The 17,500-nt window shown below is 39.3% G+C and overlaps 1 protein-coding gene across 2 annotated transcripts in view; it reads left to right on the forward strand.

Annotated features, from left to right (window-relative positions):
- The window catches only part of LOC144976898 (von Willebrand factor D and EGF domain-containing protein-like), a 62,237-nt gene that overhangs the window by 39,669 nt on the left and 5,068 nt on the right, over positions 1-17,500 (forward strand). For both annotated transcript variants that reach the window (XM_078921458.1, XM_078921457.1), the window contains exons 25-32: positions 1,152-1,289; positions 3,404-3,538; positions 4,698-4,823; positions 5,565-5,660; positions 6,616-6,711; positions 13,359-13,454; positions 14,923-15,114; positions 16,767-16,862. In XM_078921458.1, the coding sequence (XP_078777584.1) occupies positions 1,152-1,289; positions 3,404-3,538; positions 4,698-4,823; positions 5,565-5,660; positions 6,616-6,711; positions 13,359-13,454; positions 14,923-15,114; positions 16,767-16,862 (975 nt within the window). The remainder of the gene's footprint in view (positions 1-1,151; positions 1,290-3,403; positions 3,539-4,697; positions 4,824-5,564; positions 5,661-6,615; positions 6,712-13,358; positions 13,455-14,922; positions 15,115-16,766; positions 16,863-17,500) is intronic.

Here is a 17,500-nt window from a genome sequence, read left to right on the forward strand (position 1 = left end):
GAGAGAATGTGAGTAAAGAGTCTTTTCCACGGATTCAACTATGCACCGAGCGAGGCTCGAACCCATGACCTTCCGATCCGAAAGCGAGTATCATACCATTAGACCACATAGCCGCACGAGCTGAATGTCATAGCACAATACCACAAAGCCCAATTGAAGGTTTTGACTAAGACTAAAGGTGAAGAGAGTGATGAACATATTGAAGTTCAACTGATGGGTGGGAGATGGTAAACATTTAAATTTAGTTTTTAAAAAATCCGCGTTTAATGGTCAATTTATCTTTTGTTATTCTATTTGTGTAGGTGAACTGAAGTGCTATTGATTATTGTCTTTGCGGCGCTGCACTGCGGTTGCTTATAAGGTTTTTAAGGTTGACGTCTAAGTTATATCAATGTTTCTTTTTTAATAGGCCCTAAAGATAGCCATTCAAAACATTAGCGCAGTAAAGTATTGATCAAGGCCCGTGCAAACGTGTGGTATTGAGGTATAACGCACGCCTTGGGAGTGGTAGGGTTCGAATCCGCTCTGAGTGACGCAAAGTTGAGTTCTTGAAAAAGGCTTGCTCATCGTACTTAGGTGCAAAATGATTATCTAGCTGTTAACAGCCTTGTCCTTGTAAAAACAAGAAAAAATAATAATAACGCCTAACAGCGTGTCTCTTCCTACATGTTAAATATTGTCTTTGGCTAGGGACCCTTGTAAATCGCTTTAGTGATGCTGCTCTATATAACTGCTTAAGTTCAAGTTCAAGGTTTAGAAATAAAAACCCCATAAAATTCAGCACGTTGTATTTTTCTCAATGTCTGTCAAAGAATCTTTGTCTATTTTTAAACGTTCGCTTAAAACATATCTGTTTCGATTTTAGTAGATGGTATGAGATGCAAGATAGGTCTGGTTTGTGTTGTGTGTTGTGTGTGTGTGTGTGTGTGTGTGTGTGTGTGCTTCTGTGTGTGAATGATTATGTTTCAGCCAATGTGTAATTTAAGCGCTTAGAGACTGGTGTCTCGGAGTTATCGTGCTATATAAGTTTACAGCATTATTATTATTATTATTATTATTATTATTATTATTATTATTATTATTATTATTATTATTATTATTATTATTATTATTATTATTATTATTTGCATAATATTTATTATTTCTACAAGGTGATCAATGTGAGAAGCGATACAACCCCTGCTTTGATCAGCCTTGCTTCAAAGGAGTCGAGTGTACCCAGAAAGGATCTAATTATAGTTGTGGTCCTTGTCCTAAAGGTTTTACGGGGGATGGGATCACCTGTACAGGTAATCAATTGATGTTCAATACTACTGGAAAACGCTTATACTTTCGAAGTCCCAGGTTTGAGATGTTTTTTGCCAAGATGATGGTCGTTTTAATAGATCGCTTTTTGAAAGACGAGTTTTCTGGCCAAAATTTTAATTAATTACGTGTTACTCCAGAGTGCGGAGAATTCTGATTCATATCAAAGTTCTACTCTAGTATATAAACGGACTTTGCCATCTTGTGATAATATGACACTCGCCTTTGAACCTATATGTTTCAGTCTCGTCGTTGGCCGCGCAAAGTTGAGTCATTAGAAAAGAAGAAAATGTTCTTTTATATTCTTCGGCTATTCTCTCACTTTACTCGGGTGTGAAATGACTACTGACTTAACTTGACTTAAGCCCTTAACTCCAATCGGAGTATAGGCCATCAATGATGCTTTTTGAGCTTTTTTTTAAATAAAGCGCGAATTCCATTAATCGTGCTCAAAGCGCTTTACACGGGATCCCTGGCCAACAGCAATACGTAACATGTAGAACGAGACTGATGCCTGTTAGGCGATATGACAAAAAACAATTTCGGACAGAAACAACGCTGTCAACGGCCAGGTACTCATTTTACACCTGAGTTCGGTATGAGTAAAGAGCTTTTTCCGAGGACTCAACTATGCGCCGAGCGAGGCTCGAACCCAGGACCTTCCGATCCGAAAGCGAGTGTCATCCACAAGACCACATAGCCGCACTTGCTTCGCCACTTGACTCTTCCTTGCCAGTAACAGTGCTGTCTGACGAAAAAAAAATTCGGAATAGAGCTCGATCTGTCATTATGTTGGGTTGAAAAATATTCCAAAAAGTTAAGTTATAAAATTAGAATGATCAGGAATATGAACATTAATAAAGAAACTGAGCATATATATAGCGCGATATCCACTAATCGGGGTCAAGGCGCTTTACAAGGGGCCCCTAACCAACAGCAACACTTTACATGTAGGACGAGACTTGACGCCTGTTAGGCGATATTACATTTTTTTTCCGACAGATACACCGCTGTTAAGGGCCAGGTATTCATTTTGCACCTGAATACGATGAGAGCATGTGAGTAAAGAAATGTTTCCAAGGACTCAACTATGCACCGTTCATAGCGGTACTCGAACCCAGTCCGATCCTAAGGCCACAAGACCCCATAACCGCACTTTAATTCCTTCCTTAGCGACCACTTTCCGGATATTCCACAAATTGTCATACTTACCAAATACAGAAATTTATAATTTAAACTAAAATTAAGAAGCAACGATTAGATACCATACAGGAATTTTGTGCAGTAAAACGAGCTTCACATAACAACACGAAGTTCTTATAATTTTTTTTAAATTGAGCTTTTATATAGAGCAATATCCACTAAACGTGCTCAAGGCGCTTTATAATGGGTCCCTGACCAACAGCAACACTTAACATGTAGGATGATATATCGTAACAAAGATTTTAGCTCAACTTTTATGATGTACAAAAACAAAGCTGAATAAAAAAAGAGTTTGTTGAATTGTAATGTATGTGAGGATTTTCCTATACGTAGTTGGTAAGGAGAGGGTCAAAAAATATTGTTCTAGATAAAATATATAAACTTAGCTTATATATCTCTTTTTTTTTTCACTAGAAATTCAAATCCCTGCATCTAAACATCCCGGACATAACCCCGTTTTGAGGCTGTTTGTCAGATAATATATTCTAATTATTCCAAAGCCACAGAGGTAAAATTACCCCGTTTGGCAGTTCATTGAAATAGTTACCAACATTATAATGTGTATTGTTTACAGAAGATTTGGGGGTTCCGATAGCTCATTGGGTAGAGCACTCGCTTCACATGCAAAAGGACCAAGATCGATCCCGGGTGCAGTCGTTTTTTATGACACCCCCCCCCCTGTCCACCCAGCAGTGAACGGGTAGCTGAGTCTGTTAGATCTAGCGGAAAGTACTTTGCGATAGACTAGCGTCCTATCAAAAGGATAGCAAGCAATTGCTATTGTCGGTTTCACGCTTTAGACACGGGATAAACTCCGGCTCCATGGGCCTAATGGCTCTGAATGACTATATTAGATGTTACTCTTTTTTAAATTAAAATTCTAATACAATTTCAGAGAAGACTGGATGTGCGAGAAACCCGTGTTTTGAAGGAGTAAAGTGTACCATTGATAGGAAATCGTCAAAAGGGTATAAGTGTGGCCATTGTCCTCCATTCTACACTGGGAATGGGAGACGGTGTCACAGAAGTGGTAGGTAGACACCATCATCATCATGATGGTCGTCGTCATTGTTGTCATCATCATCATCATCATCATCATCGTCGTCGTCGTCGTCGTCGTCGTGGTGGTGGTGGTGGTCGTCGTCGTCGTCGTCGTCATCATCATCATTATCATCGTTATCCTAATTATTATCATTAGCATCATCGTCATCATCCTCATCATCATCATGTGACATTTGCGCGTTGTAATTCTTTAAAGAAGACACTTGTTGCTATGCCTGGAAGAAATTCTTTTGTCAGACTGTGAACATCTTTATCCAGGAAGGAATTCAATTAAGATTATGCTACATCGTATACGAGCAAAAAACACAAGCTTTTCTTCGGAGTAAGAATGTTCATTTCACAGAGAAAAACAACTGGCCGTCTTTACCACCCGACCTGAATCCGATGGATTACGCAATTTGGAATTATGTGACCGAGTAGATTTATAGTGGACAAAGATCCTCATTCACAGAAGAAAACTCGAGAGAATGAATTATTTTAGGCTGGGAAGAGATAACCATTGAGGAAATTCGGAAGTGCATTTCAAATTGGAAAAAGAAACTACGGTGCGTCATTAAAGAGGACGGCAGTGCTATTGATCACTTCAAGTGCTAACTTTGTAATCGTTGGACCAACATAGGCATGTGAGTGTGCTACACAGACGATTTCTTACATGATGAGGATAATTATGATGAAACTATTGTTTATGGTGACATAATTCATGTTTGCTAAAAATGGCAACAAAAGTTAAGATCATCACTATTTTAATTTCTGCAATGTTGCGTCATTTTTCTCTAATATTGTATTTTTGAAAAATCCCTACATCTTTTTTTTTCAATTGATATTCTTAACATTTTGACATTTTGATGTGGATTTGTTTTATTTGTGCTTTGAATTTGAAAGAAATCCAATGAGGAGTCTTAGAGATACAAGCCGACAAAGGCGCGTTTTGATTTTATTTTTTTTTTTGTCACCACCTGATATATCCCTCTTACATACTTAAATGATGGAGGACTTTAATGATGGCGATGGTGGTGGTGGTGGTGACAATGATAATGATGATGATGATGATGATGATGATGATGAGGAGGAGGAGGAGGAGGAGGATTCTGATACATTCTGTTTATTTTGCATGATTTACAATCCAGCCATACCAGCGTGTAAAACTGGGGTGTGCTCCAAAGTCACTAGATGCCAGGAGAGAAGAGCATATCCAGGGTACAAGTGTGGCACTTGCCCCAGGGGTTACTCTGGTAATGGAAAAACATGTACAGGTAGGAACTATTCTGTGTGTTCCCTTTCCTAACGGTTACTCTGGTGATGGAAAACATGTATAGGTAGGAACTATTCTGTGTGTTCCCTATACTAACGATTACTCTGCTGAAGGAAAGACATGTATAGGTAGGAACTATTCTGTGTCGCGCCTGTCCCAGCAGTTAGTTTTGTAAAACATATATTGGTTGGAACTATTCTATGTCATGTCTGTCCCAACGATTAGTTTGGTAAAACATATATTGGTAGGAACTATTCTGTGTCGAGCCTGACCCAGCGGTTAGTTTGGTAAGACATGTATTGGAATTAACTGTTTGTTGCACACAGTCAAAACGCCATTTTTTCATTTTTACATTTTTGTTCTACATATTCATGACCCTCGACGTATAAAAACTCCTCAATCTTGGACTTCGCGAAGTTCCAGATTTGAGAGTTTTTGCCAAGATGAGGGTCCTTTTGATCGATCGATATTTGAAGGACGAGATTGCTGGATAAATTTTAAAATTCGTGTCCTTCTAGGGTACGGCTGGTTAAACAATCATATTTGTTTGTTTGATTAACAATGTCACTTGAACCTACGCCTTTTGTTTTAATAAAATATTTGTAACTCAATATAAACATATTTTGTTTAAAATTAGATAATCTTTCATAATAATATGTTATCATGTCGTTTTATTATCTTATTGTAGTTTAATTTAACAATTAAGCTTGGTTTTGTTTGTCATTTCAATCACTGTTCATAGCTGAATGCAACATAACCTGTGGTCTAAGAGAAACATGCATCAGTCCCAATTTCTGTGGTTGTATTGAAGGATATGCAGGATCCAAATGCGATATACGTGAGTAATTGAGATAAGGGGCAAGTGGTAAATCATCCTGCCCATCACCATCATCATCATCATCATCATCATCATCATCATCACCATCATTATGATCATCATCATCATCATCATCATCATCATCGTCGTCGTCGTCGTCATCATCATCATCATCATCGTCGTCGTCGTCGTCATCATCATCATCATCGTCATCATCACAATAACCTTTTTGCTTACTCAAATGCGATTTTTTAATTTTTTTATTTTATTTTATGTTTTGTCTATGACTATATATTTTCCTTCGATTCTTCCCTCCCTCCGTCACACACACACACACTCTCTCTCTCTCTCTCTCTCTCTCTCTCTCTCTCTCTCTCTCTCTTTCTCTCTTTATTTCTCTTTCTTTCTTTCTCTCTATATCTCAGTCCCCTCTCTCTATTGAATTTATCTATGGTATTGGTATGTAATATTGTATTCATTATTGGTTGTAGAAGGACTTCAACCAGAAACATTCCAACTATAGATAGTTCGAAGATGACGTCACTCAGGCCTTTGTTATTGTTTTTGCCATCCGCGTTTATGAGTAGTACTCACTAAAATGTATTAACCAGACTATAAACGTTTAAGGTTACCCATAGTTTAGTGCGTTGGTCCGTCATACTTCCGGATGGCAATGTTGTGAGCTTCTTAGCCAAGCGCATTCTATCTATATATTTTAATATTTTCTGATGCTGTCATAGGGAATTAGATTAGCGGAAGAGTAGCGTCCCTTGATTGGACGTCACCGGCGGAAAAGTTATTAGAGAGAGAACGTCATGATGGTTGTGCGCATGCGAAAGCGAGGACGAGAGAGACGCATGCGCAAAACCATTTTGACGTTCTCTCTGTAAGGTGACGTTCCAATCAAGGGACGTTACTCTTCCGCTAATCTCATTCCCTATACCATATTCATTTTGTGTTCACTATTTCCACCCAGCAACCTGTTACCCCGAGTGTTTTAATGGCGGCTCATGCACACAACCAAACACCTGCAGTTGTAAAATTGGATTCACCGGTAGCTACTGTCAGAAATGTAAGTATAAATAATTTTTTTTAAATGAAAAAAAAATAATAATAAAATTCCCTTTATTCACCCCCATGGGGAAATTTGTCTTTGGGGTCTATTCCAATGGAAGACTGCTGGGTGGGGATCCTGACCTCCCATAGTGGGCAGGGAGGTACATGCTGTGTCTTCTATCCCCCCATACCAGTTTTCCAATTGTTTCTTGTCATTGTCTTGGAATGAGATTACTTAGATATGTCCTGATCCTTGTCGGAGTTCCTTGGCTGGGAGGGAAACAGTCGAATGTATAGTTATAGTTTTGGGAGATAATATTTTTTTCCTTGTAAATCATCTCTCTGTTATGCATTGTATTATGTTTAGTTTACATATTATATTATATGATTAGTAAACATTTGAGTGTATTCCTCTTAGTTGGGACCTGTGCTTGTGTCTGGATGAGACTTCTAGGTGATCTCAAACTAAGTACTTTGACGGTGTGCTCTTGGAATCTACATCTATTCCCTATTTGAACCAATTCCCCTTTGTCTTACCTTTTCTTTTGTGCTTTAATTGTAATTTTAGAACGTTTTACTATCCCCTTTTTTTCCATTTTACTGGCGCTGATATGACCTTAATGTGTTACAAGCGCCGTAAAACCATTAAAAACAAAAACAAAACAATGGAAGACTGGAATAGCCCAGGCGTCAGCCGCAGTGCAGCCCCGCAAGTGAGCTTGGGCGATGTGACTTACTCAAGGCATACAGCGCGGCGTTTGATCGAACTCGGTACCTTTTGGGTACGAAGCAAAGACCGTATCGCTGAGCCACGCTGTTGTGAAGCTAGAAAGTAATTCGAATGATTGCCATGCAAAATATAGGCTTTATTCAACATTTAAATCGACATGATCTGGAAAGAAATTAAAACACAAAGAGTTAGACAATACAGTACAGACACAGATCAATTACAAACATTAAGTGACAAATAGAACTATCTCTAAACAGTAAACAATATCATGACATTCTTCCCCCCTTGCATGTGGCAAGAGATTTCAAATTATGCTTCTCTATTTCGTAAACTGATGGTCTCGTCCGAATGAAGCCACTCGTTCTGGAGTTTGAACGGGATTCGTTTTGAGTAGAAAGCTCATTAGGATTGTTAGGATCAGAGACTGATGGTTCGTCCAAGGCAGATTTTTGCACTACACCCGCTTCCACAGTTTGTACATCAAGCTGTTCTAGAACAGTTTCAGGTAAAATATCGTTTCCCACATTCTTTTGAACAGGTTGAAAAGGTGGAGTTACGCTCGTGTTGTCAAACGCCATGGGTGATTCTTCATTGGAGGGTTGGGCAGTAGTCATTTCACCAGCAGGGGCTAAGTGACGCAAAGCCACATTAGTTTCTTTACCATCAGGAAGTCGGACGTAGGCATAGAGCGGATTAGCGTCCAACAGTTCCACTTCGTCCACCAATGGTTCGTATTTAGAGGCTCTTACATGACGCCTCATCAAAACAGTTCCTGGAGTAGTCAGCCAGCTAGGAAGTGTTGTACCAGTGCTTGACTTTCTATTGTAGCGGAAGATTCGTTCATGAGGAGTCTCATTTGTCGCAGTGCATAAGAGTGATCTTATTGAATGGAGAGAGTCAAGAAGCACTGACTCCCATTGACTAACATTCAAACCACGTGATTTCAGGGCTAACGTGATAGTTTTCCAAAGGGTTCCATTCAGACGTTCTACTTGTCCATTTCCCCGGGGATTGTATGGGGTCGTTCGGCTTGAGGCGATACCCTTTTTGCACAAGAAATCTTGAAGCTCACTTGACATGAAGTTAGCACCTCTGTCAGAATGTATTGAAATAGGCATTCCAAACAATGAGAACAATTGACACAAGCACTTGATGATAGTTGATGAGCTCATATCAGAGCATGGTAACGCAAAAGGGAAGCGAGAATATTCATCAATAACTGTTAGGAGATACCGATTTTTGGACGATGACGGCAAGGGACCCTTGAAATCAACACTCAAACGCTCGAATGGTTGAGTTGCTTTGACCACTTTGAGGTTCTGCGGTTTGTAGAATGAAGGTTTTAGCTCACGACAAACCCTACAGTTGTTGCAGATTGTTCGTATTTCATCCACGGAATATGGGAGATTCTTTGACCTGACAAAATGGTTCATCCTTGCAATTCCAGGGTGGCAGAGTGAGTCGTGAAGGCTTTTTAAAGTTTCTAAATCTGAACCAGTAGATGAGCAGAACTCCCTTGAAAATGCGTCAGCCGCTACATTGTCTTTTCCAGGTCGATACACAACGTCATAACTGTAGCTTGACAGTTCAATCTTCCATCTTTGGATTTTATCATTTTTGACTTTTCCTTTTGCAGAATTTCCGTACATAAAGGCAACGCTTTTCTGATCTGTCACAAGTTTGAAATGCTTTCCTAGAAGATAGTGCCTCCACTTTCGAAGGGCTTCCACAATAGCGTAAGCCTCTTTTTCAACAGAAGAATGCTTCTTTTCACTGTGGTTCAGAGTTCTTGAAAAGAAAGCCACAGGACGTCCACCTTGATTTAGTGTTGCTGCGATTGCAATTTCAGAAGCGTCGGTTTCTACAACTAGAGGAGCGTTGTGGTCAATTGTCACGACAGCAGCGTTTTCAATCTCCTTTTTCAAAAGATCAAACGAGTCCTTGGCTTTTCCTGACAATGGAAAGGTGGTATTTTGGACCAGTGGGTGTATTTTATCCGAGAAATGAGGTATCCAGGATGAGTAGTATGCAAACATTCCAATCACTCTCTGTTGAGATTTGATATTGTGAGGATCTGAAAGTTCTCTCAGTGGCCGTAATCGGTCAGGGTCTGGCTGAATGCAACCTTTGGACACCTGAAATCCAAGTAACTTGATTTGTCTAACAGACTGGATAGTCTTACTTTCATTGAATGTTATATTATATTCTTTGGCACACCTGAGAAATTTCACAAGGTTTTCATCATGCTCTTGCTGATTTCTGCCACAGATTGTCACATTGTCTAAGTAAGCAAATGTGTCACTCAGTTTCTCATCTCGAATAATGGAATCAATGATGCGCTGAAAGCAAGCCACTCCGTTAGTGACTCCAAAGGGAATTCGCTTGAATTGGTAGAGATTTCCACTGGCCTCAAAAGCCGTATACAGTTTCTCCTCGTCTTTTATTGGGATCTGGTGGTAAGCACTTTGCAAATCGAGGGTGCTATAGACACTGTAGTTTGAAATTGTTTCAATCATTTCATTAATGTTTGGAAGTGGATATGCATCGAGTAGAGTGAAGCGATTGATGGTCTGACTATAGTCCACAACCATGCGTTTCTTGTGTCGTTCGTTAGTTGTCACCAATACCTGCGCTCGCCATGGAGAATCAGATGGTTCGATCACATCCTCGTCAAGAAGTTTCTTAACCTCAGAGTCAATGAATTGCTTGTCTGGTAATGAAAATCGTCTTGATTTTGTTGCAATAGGTCTGACTTCTGGAAGGAGATTCTTGAAAAGAGAAACAGGTTCGATTTTTGCAGCAGTGAGACTACAAACGGAGAAAGTAGGCTTTGATCCTTTGAAGGATATTTGAACTCCATCATGCTGTTCAAGAAAGTCATGGCCTAAAATCAAGTCCGAACACAACCCTGACAGGATGGAAAATTTCACACTCTCATAGAAACGTCCCTGGTATTCCAAAGAGACAAAACAATGACCCTTGGTTGTACTGGAAAGATTAGTAGACGCCATGGAGATTTCTTTCTTTGATTTGAAAATCTTCAATTGGAGACTTTGTGCGATCTCTGTTGAAATGAAACTCTCTGAGCTTCCGGTGTCTATCAACGCTTTAACGGGCTTGTTAAACAATTTCACGTCAATAACAGCTCTGTAGAGACTAGCGGGAGCCGCGTCTGAAAAGGCTGAACTGAGTGTATTCGGGTCTGCCGCAGATGCATATTCGTTTTTACTTTTTGACTGGCATACCTTTTGAAAATGCCCTTTTTTCCACAACTTTTACACAGCGCCTCTCTAGCAGGGCATTTTGATCGAGGATGTCGTTGGTATCCGCAGAAAAAGCATTTAGAGTTCGTGACTGAAGCATTGAATGAGTCAAGTTCCTTTTCAGAGGGCGGAGGAGCAGTGCTGCCACATGGCACAGTAGTTGGTGTGCTGTAGTTCTGAGAGGTGTTTTTCAGCCATCTCCAAGGATCGAGCCTGTTCATAAGCGGCCATAAGTTCGATTGTCTTATTCTCGAGGAGTCGCTGCCTGATCTGATTAGAAGAGAGACCACAGATGAAAGCATCTCGGATAAAGTCATCCCTGTTCTTATCAGCAGTAACAGCTTTAAAATCACATTCTTTGGCAAGTCTCTTCAACTTTTGAAGGAACTGATCGAGGGATTGATCTGGTTCTTGCTTTGTAGTAGCCAAGACGTGTCTCGCGAATATTTCGTTTTTTTGGTTTCACGTATATGTTCTTCAGAACGTCAACAGCTGAATCGAATGTAGTACAATCAGCAATATGTTCGTAGACGACAGGATCGACGAAATTGACGAGCAGATTGAGTTTGTTGTCAGTCGCCTGTTCGGGTAACGAAGAGAGAAAGTTGTTAAATGTACAGAGCCAGTGATTCCATTGCTTTGATGCATCAGGCGTATTGGGTTCAGCGCTGAACCGCTCAGGTCGAAGGAATCGTTCCATGTTAAATGTTGAATAAATTGTTGTGAAGCTAGAAAGTAATTCAAATGATTGCCATGCAAAATATAGGCTTTATTCAACATTTAAATCGACATGATCTGGAAAGAAATTAAAACACAAAGAGTTAGACAATACAGTACAGACACAGATCAATTACAAACATTAAGTGACAAATAGAACTATCTCTAAACAGTAAACAATATCATGACACACGCTGTCCCAAGTATGTTACAACTTTGGCAATGATATGTTTACGGTACCTCCTACCAAAAATTCGGTATATGGGACTCGCCTCGTCAAACCGGTAGTTTTTGGATGAACCAGATTAAAAGAATCAGATTTAAAGTTAAATTGATCAGAATCGGGGGTAGAGTACTCGCGTCACACGCAAAGGGACCGAAATCGATTCCGGGTGCAGTCGAGATTTTTTTCTGATCCCCCCCCCCCCTCCCCTGTCCACCCATTGGTAAATTGGTAGCTGAGCCTGTTAGGTTTGACGGAAAGTACTTTGCGATAGACTAGTGTCCTATCCAAAGGATAGTAAGCAATTGATATTGTCCGTTTCACGCTATAGAAACCGGGATAAACTCCGGTTCTATGGGCCTAATGGCTCCGAAGGACTACTTTTAAAAAATCAGAATCAGAAAATTTATGGTTTTTGAAACTTAAGGAAATAAACTAAGACTCCTCAGGATAACTTTTCGTTTTATCTCAATGTTATGACGGGATTTTAGGCATCAGGTTAATCCCGACAAAATACCGTTTAGAGACTACTGGCCACTTATCAATCGTTGACAATATATTTTTTTAAAACATCCAAACATCCATACTATACAAACCAGATTTGAAAAAGCACAAACGATAAGTTGCAAATCAATATTTGTTAATAAATTGTACAACAAATGCCTAATTTTAAAAAGTATGATTTGAATATTGTATGCCACGTATTTTTTTTATTTTTATAATAGTACTGCTGAGAATAGGATTCAAAAGTCGTGACGTCATTTCCCTCGTAATGACGCATAGTGACTTAGTAACTGGTTCTAAACTATCGGAACAATGGCGGACGCCCTTATGAAATACTTCTCTGACGAGCATAAAAGTGTATCCAGAGGAGAAAAACATTATAAATCTGATCATGTTTTGACTTTTATACATTCTGATCAATGGCATGTGAAACTATTCTAGCCAGCATCAAGAATAAAAAGTACAGATTTTCATTGTATAGAACCAAGCTGCTGGTTGCTGGGCGGACGTGACATCAGACTATTGAATCCTATTGTGTGATTCAGTCATAGTCGATGAGTATATTATTTTCTTTCCATTGGTCACGGTCCTGGGTCAGAGTTTTGAGGGTGTCTAGATCTTGTTGTGACTTTAGTAAGGAGGGCACTGCATGCAATATTTCTTAGTTCTTATGGATTAATTCGGCCTCATCTGAATCAAAAAATTTCTGATATGTAGAGAGATCCTGGTTCAGGGTAGTTACTATTGATGTTGGTGGTCTCCCTACATATTTGTTGCCATAATGAGCATCAAAAATAATAGTTTGTCTAAGCCATTACTTCATCTGGACAGATTTTTAAAAAACCCATTAGACTCCGTAGGAAATATTATGATTTCAGACAATCATAATTGTTTTGGTTTTTTTAAACTGAGTCAAGCGTATTTCTGTTTTAAACCCTTATTTTGACCCAAATATGAATTAGCATTCTGAATATGGCGTTGGTGGATATTGGGAAAATTGCTGGTTCACAAAGGAAGCTTATCATGCATCTTGTACTGTTTAAAATGGAAATTTGGTTCCCGATAGATCAATCAATGAAATATTGATTGTTAATATTGTTGGTCTATTCATTATGTTTTTGTTTACACATTACTTGATTGGTTGATTGATTGATTATTTAACATATTTATTTTGGATTTCATTTATTTATCTATTTTTTAAAAAATCTTTTTGTTGACATCCTCAGCACAATGTAATCACCCGTGTAGAAATGGAGGACGATGCATTGGCAAGAATAAGTGTCTGTGTCCCAACGGCTATGCTGGATATCAGTGTCAACAGTGTAAGTCAGCTTTCTCAGACCTTCCTTTAGAGCCAATATCACCATGGAGCCAGACTTTATCCCGGTTTCTATAGTGTGAAACGGGCAATTCCAATCTTGCTACCCTTTGGATAGGACGCTAGACTATCGCAAAGTACGTTCCGCCAGATCTAACAGAGCCAGCTACCCACTCACTGCTGGGTGGACAGGGGGGGTCGGAAAAAAATCTCGACTGCACCCGGATCGATCTCAGTCCCTTTGCGTGTGAAGCAAGTGCTCTACCTACTGAGCTATCGGGACCCCCCTTAATCAGACCTGCTTACTTGAAATGTTTAAAATTCGTAGTTTTTTAGACGGGATATGTGAACCACGGTTTCAAACGGGTTTTATACAAATTTAGATTGAAATTTTTGATCGTAAGCATTGAGTTCTATGTGGTCTAGTTGTATGACACTCGCTTTTGGATAGGAAGGTCCTGGGTTCGAGCCTCGCTGAGCGCATAGAGGAGTCCTTGGAAAAGGCTCCTTACTCCCATTCTCTCACCGTACTCAATAACAGCGTTGTCTCTGTCCGAAAAAAAAATTATAATACCATCGCCTAACAGGCGTTGCTGTTGTCCAGGGACGCCTTGTAAAGCGCTTTGACTACGTTTAGTGGATATTGCACTATAAAAAGCTCAATTATTTTTAATATACTATTTTGAGATGACTGTTTACGTCTAACAAAAACTTATACTTTGAATAACTCACTTTGGAAATGATCAGCCATCAGTAGGATTATATTCTGCTTCAAGTTATTATTACGTACATAGAAATATATTAGCAGGTATTGAGATCTTCCTATCTCATAAATGATGGCTTCACCATCGGGCTAAATGATTTTTTAGTTGAGCTTTTATATAGCACAATATCTACTAAACGTGCTCAAAGCGCTTTACATAGGGAGGAGGAGAAGAAGAAGAAGAAGAAGAAGAAGAAGAAGAAGAAGAAGAAGAAGAAGAAGAAGAAGAAGAAGAAGAGAAGAGGAAGAAGAAGAAGAAGAAGAAGAAGAAGAAGAAGAAGAAGAAGAAGAAGAAGAAGAAGAAGAAGAAGAAGAAGAAGAAGAAGAAAAATTGAGGAAGATGTGGAGAAAGAAAGACCTTCGAGGAGGAGGAGGAGGAGGAGGAGGAGGAGGAGGAGGAGGAGGAGGAGGAGGAGGGTGGTGGGGTGTGGTGGTGGGGGAGGAGAGAACGAAGAAGAAGAAGAAGAAGGAGAAGAAGAAGAAGAAGAAGAAGAAGAAGAAGAAGAAGAAGAAGAAGAAGAAGAAGAAGAAGAGAGGAGGTAGAGTAGGAGAGAAGGAAGAGAAGGAAGAGGAGGAGGAGAACTGAGGAAGAGGAGGAGGAGAGGGCTAACTAATGAAGAGGGGGAGAACTTCTTGTGGTTCATTTGTACTCGTAACATAATTTTGAATTTTGATATCATTGTCTTTTAAAATCGTTACCGTCCCGCAGTGGCGTGTAGCCGTCCCTGCCAGAACGGTGGAGTGTGTATTGGGCCCGATTCCTGTCGCTGTCTATCCGGCTACAAAGGCAAATTCTGTGAGACTGCCGTGTGTGATCCGCCGTGTTTAAACGGAGGCACCTGTCTGAAACCGGGCCTTTGTCAGTGCCAGACTGGATATCGAGGAGACCAGTGTCAGAAAGGTAAAAAGTTGGTGTAGACACAGGTGTATGATTAACATTTGATTTTAGTGTATAATACAGTGTCAGACAGAGCCGACAAAGAATTAGATGGAACGAATTGACGTCACTCAGCTCATTGTTAATCTTTTTAGACAGCCATATTAATGATTAGTTCTCACTAAAATATATCAATCAGACTTTAAAAGTTTAGGGTTACACGTAGGTTTTTGTGTTTGTACATATATGCGGCTGGCGGATGTTGTGAATATCTTATCTAAATGCATAGCATCAATATAGATAGTATGCGCTTGGCTAGGAAGCTCACAACATTGCCACCCGGAAGAATAACGGACCAACACACAAAACTCGGTGTAACCTTGAACGTTTATAGTCTGATTAATACAGTTTTGTGAGAATTACTCATAAACACGGATGGCACAAAGCAATAACAAAGATTTGAATGACGTCAACTTCATTATATCAATAAGAATAGGTTCATTCTCCATAAAAACTGATTTCAGGTTAATTTTGGGGGGGGGGGGAGGAGAGGGAGAATCTTATATTTGTCTTTACATTGTATCATGCGCATTTTATTCTGTTGTTGATTTTTTGATGAGAAAGGTAGCTGACATAGTAATAATCTTTGGTACCGTAATGCGTCAGTTCTCCCCTCAACAGGCCAAATGGAACCAAAATTTCCATTCCATACACTTCGAGCCACTAACAATATCTCCTTTTTGTATTGGATCCAATGAATTAATTTTGGTAAAGTACCTTTAAAAAAAGTTTTTAAACCAATTGAGCTTTATATAGCGCAATATTCAATAAAGGTGCTCAAAGCGCTTTACAAGGGTCCCTGGTTAATAGCAACATTTAACATCTAGGACGGGACACGACGCCTGTTTGGCGATATTACAATTTTTCGGACAAAGACAACGCTGTTAACGGCCAGGTACTCATTTTACACCTGAGTACAGTGAGAGAATGTGAGTAAAGAGCCTTTTCCAAGGACTCAACTATGCGCCGAGCGCGAGGCTCGAACCCAGGACCTTCTGATCCGAAAGCGAGTTTCATACCACAAGACCACATAGCCCCACAAAGAACCTTACCCAAGAGCACAATGTCTGAGTCCAAGTTTTCTGATCATTTTCACCTAGAAAGCCACAGATAAGCGATATAATCTATTTTGGAATAACTGAAGCACATTTGAAGCGTATTGAGCATGATAAAATGATATTATATGCAATAGAAATGTTCAAATTTATGCGTTTGTTCATTTTTTTAAAAAACTTGAGCTTTTACGTAGCGCAATATCCATTAAACGTGCTCAAAGCGCTTTGATACAAGGGGTCCCTGATCAACAGCAACAAGTAACATGTAGAATGAGACATGACGCCTGTTAGGCGATATTACAATTTGTTGTCCGACAGAGAAAAACTCTATTAACGGCCAGGTACTCATTATACACCTGAGCACGGTGAGAGAATGAGAGTAAAGAGCCTTTTCCAAGGACTCAACTATGCGCCAGCGAGGCTCGAACCCAGGACCGTCCGGTCCGAAAGCGAGTGTCATGCCACTAGACCACATAGCTGCACAGTGTCAATGTGCGGATTAGTAATGAAGAAACGAATTGTATCTGTGACTTATGTATTCATTTATTGTATATTTCTCAGCTCTGTGTTATCCTGCTTGTAAAAATGGTGGAGAATGCAAACGTCATAATGTGTGCAAATGCCAATATGGCTACAAAGGCAGGCGGTGTCGAGATCGTAAGTCTTTTTTTATTTTGGTTTAACATCAATCTGTCTCATTTACCTTCAGTAGAGAGAGCATTCTATTGTATTGCTGTATTGTATTTACCTTCAGTAGAGAGAGCATTCTATTGTACTGTTGTATTGTATTCTATTGTTTCATTTACCTTCAGTAGAGAGAGCACTCTATTGTATTGTTGTATTGTATTCTATTGTTTCATTTACCTTCAGTAGAGAGAGCATTCTATTGTATTGTTGTATTATATTCTATTGTTTCATTTACCTTCAGTAGAGAGAGCACTCTATTGTATTGTTGTATTGTATTCTATTGTTTCATTTACCTCAGTAGAGAGAGCATTCTATTGTATTGCTGTATTGTATTCTATTGTTTCATTTACCTCAGTAGAGAGAGCACTCTATTGTATTGTTGTATTGTATTCTATTGTTTCATTTACCTTCAGTAGAGAGAGCATTCTATTGTATTGTTGTATTGTATTCTATTGTTTCATTTACCTTCAGTAGAGAGAGCATTCTATTGTACTGTTGTATTGTATTCTATTGTTTCATTTACCTTCAGTAGAGAGAGCACTCTATTGTATTGTTGTATTGTATTCTATTGTTTCATTTCCCTTCAGTAGAGAGAGCATTCTATTGTA

Source organism: Berghia stephanieae, chromosome 7, assembly GCF_034508935.2.
Source record: "Berghia stephanieae isolate SIO BIC M18660-M18661 chromosome 7, UCSD_Bste_1.3, whole genome shotgun sequence".
NCBI lineage: Eukaryota > Metazoa > Mollusca > Gastropoda > Nudibranchia > Aeolidiidae > Berghia > Berghia stephanieae.